Source organism: Microcebus murinus, chromosome 9 (assembly GCF_040939455.1).
Source record: "Microcebus murinus isolate Inina chromosome 9, M.murinus_Inina_mat1.0, whole genome shotgun sequence".
NCBI lineage: Eukaryota > Metazoa > Chordata > Mammalia > Primates > Cheirogaleidae > Microcebus > Microcebus murinus.
The window spans coordinates 69,357,501-69,360,000 of record NC_134112.1 but is presented as its reverse complement, the minus strand read 5'-3'; the positions used below and the strand labels follow the sequence as shown (position 1 = coordinate 69,360,000).

The following is a 2,500-nucleotide window of genomic DNA, read 5'->3' as shown; positions in this document are numbered from 1 at the left end:
AATAATATGCAAGAGAAAAAGTAATATCGTGCGACTAACAAAGGTGTTGATGATTGAGTGCTCACACTGTAATTAGTGTGTCAGGCCCTCGTTTCTCTGCCAAGCCTCAGCTATTAATTGCACCAAATTAGAAAACTATATCAGAGGCAAAATTATTCTTTCACTTGTCATTTTGAGAGAGGGAATTCATTCCATTCAAGAGGCAGGTTAAAAAGAGGGGAAGCAGATACTAATCTGCTTATGTCATGTAAATAAATGTTCCTTGTGCTATCTGTTAGGAACTGTGCTAGGCATCTTAAAACTGCTGGAGAAGTAGTTACCTTCCAAGTTGCTGCATTACGCCTGAAGTAAGCAAATGTCCGTGTAAACCAGCTGTAAATTTCATTAAGTGTTAACTGCCTGTCAGATGACTCCATGATAGCCTGAAATGAGACAAGATACATAGTGACATAAAAGAATGGTTTACTAACTAGACTAGATGACACTTTCTCATCCAAGCCTTACTCTAAGCATTAATGAATTTTAATTTAATCAGGCAAAGTTAATTTTCCTTCTACTTACCTGCCTTATGAGAGTTGCATAAGTAAATGGAGGTCTGACATCTGCATTTTTATAAAATTCGTAGTTTGGGGCAATCTCTATAAAAATAAAAACTAGGTGTTAATTCTGCTAATAATTCACATTATATATAATTGATTTTTCATATTTCCCCTAGTATTGGTAAAGTGATTCAGTGAGAAAGCCACTGACTAGTGAAAGCACAAAGCATGACAGTAGAATTGAATTATATGGAAAAGGCCATTTCTGACGTGAAGTGCAAATGAAGCGTCCCCTAGTTGTTCATGGTACTTCAGGAACTGTGTGACCAGCTGGCCTGAGGATTTTTTCCAACAGCCAGGTCTCCTTTAAAGCGGGTGGTTTAGGCATGTTGTTACATCGACTTTTGCTCCCCTGCCACAATCTTTGCTTTTCTCATCTAATACTTTTTAAAGTACAACAGGATCATCTCTCTCGGCATCTGTGTCCATCTAACAAAGGAAACACAAAACCCTCACAAGTGCCCATGCTGAAAATAACTTCACTTTTTGTAAAAAGGGGGCTCTGGGCTAATAATGGTTACAACGTGTGACTGTGATTATCCAGATGCCCCGGGGTGAGGGTGGGGATTGAGGGAGGAGGGAGAAGGGTAAGAGAGGGAAATAAGGTAAATTTTTGTTCCATGCAAACTTTGCCTCTCACAATGCTGCTTAAGCAAAGTATCCTATAGGCATTAGGAGCAGTAGTAGGATTTCATTTAGATAGCACCTTTATATAGACTGATTCATGTAAAGCCCAAATTGTCTTGCGTAAAGCAACAGTGTATGTCCTTTAAATCGGCTCTTCTCACATAGCATTACTCACAGATGTTGGATTGCTACAGTCTTCCCTCGGAGATCAAAGGATCTCATTGAATTGAGGTGATAATATGGGCTATCCTGACAACACATCTCTCAATGTCTCTAATGGGGAGAGCTTTCTTTCCTGAACAACCATTCAGAACAATTCATCATGATGTGCTTAGGGAATCACCCCTATTCGCATTTACCAGGAATAAAACAATTATCACTCCATAAATCATGACTTGACTTTCCATGTGCTCTGGAATGGCTCATGTACAGTTGCTTCAGCTACAGTTTTCCTCTCCCAAAGTAAAAGAGCTCTACTGAGCATTCATATCCTACCTGATGACATGGGAATGTTGTATTTGTCTGAATGTCGCCTTCGTATGGCTCCCACATTGGGCACACTGGCTGGGGTGATTACTGAGGGTCCCTGGGTAATCGGGGTGACTGGGGCCGTTGGTGTGGTAGGGGTTTGAGGTAAGCTCTGTGGGGATGTCTCCAACATGTTCTTCGACATGGTGACACTAGACACCAGATTTAGCTGCAAAGGCCCAAGAGAAGGGCAGGAAAAAGGTAGAGACAAGAGAAAAAGACTTAAAAAGGTTTGACAAATGAGAGTGGATTCACTTCTACAGCTGTGTTGCCACTAATAAGCTGCAAAAGGAAGCAGCCAATCTCAACTAATTACAGGATGAAATTGTATCATAAGAACTCTAATTAGAGGATGCTGTTAGAGGTTATCTAATAATCTACTGCAATGTTACTCAGGACTAACTCCTTCTTGTCCTACCAGACTTCAGCGAAAGTCTATTTCCTTAAATAAAAGCCAGTTGCTGATTATTGACTGCCCCTGTTGTTAAACAGGTCTAGCCCCCAGTGAAGCAACAACAACAGCAATAATGAAAGATGCAATGTTTTTAACCAATAGGGCTTAAAGTAAGTTGCTATTCTGTTGCTGCCAGAATTTTTTTTTTTTCCATAGTCCCAAATCTCAGCTGAGAGGCTCCAGCCAGCTGGAAAATTTTACACTGACCTTTAGTCTCCTTGCTAATTTGGTGGAATGGTAATGACATTACTACATATTCAAACAAAATTGTCTTAATTGCAAATTAGCCGGA

At 40.1% G+C, this 2,500-nt stretch overlaps 1 protein-coding gene across 9 annotated transcripts in view; it reads right to left on the bottom strand.

Moving 5' to 3' along the window:
• FOXP2 (forkhead box P2) overlaps positions 1-2,500 on the bottom strand; it is a 536,491-nt gene that overhangs the window by 27,747 nt on the left and 506,244 nt on the right. For all 9 annotated transcript variants that reach the window (XM_076006560.1, XM_076006561.1, XM_076006557.1 and 6 more), the window contains 3 exons: positions 1,722-1,923; positions 562-638; positions 321-422 (listed from right to left, as the gene is read on the bottom strand). In XM_076006560.1, coding sequence (XP_075862675.1) covers positions 321-422; positions 562-638; positions 1,722-1,923 — 381 coding nt within the window. The remainder of the gene's footprint in view (positions 1-320; positions 423-561; positions 639-1,721; positions 1,924-2,500) is intronic.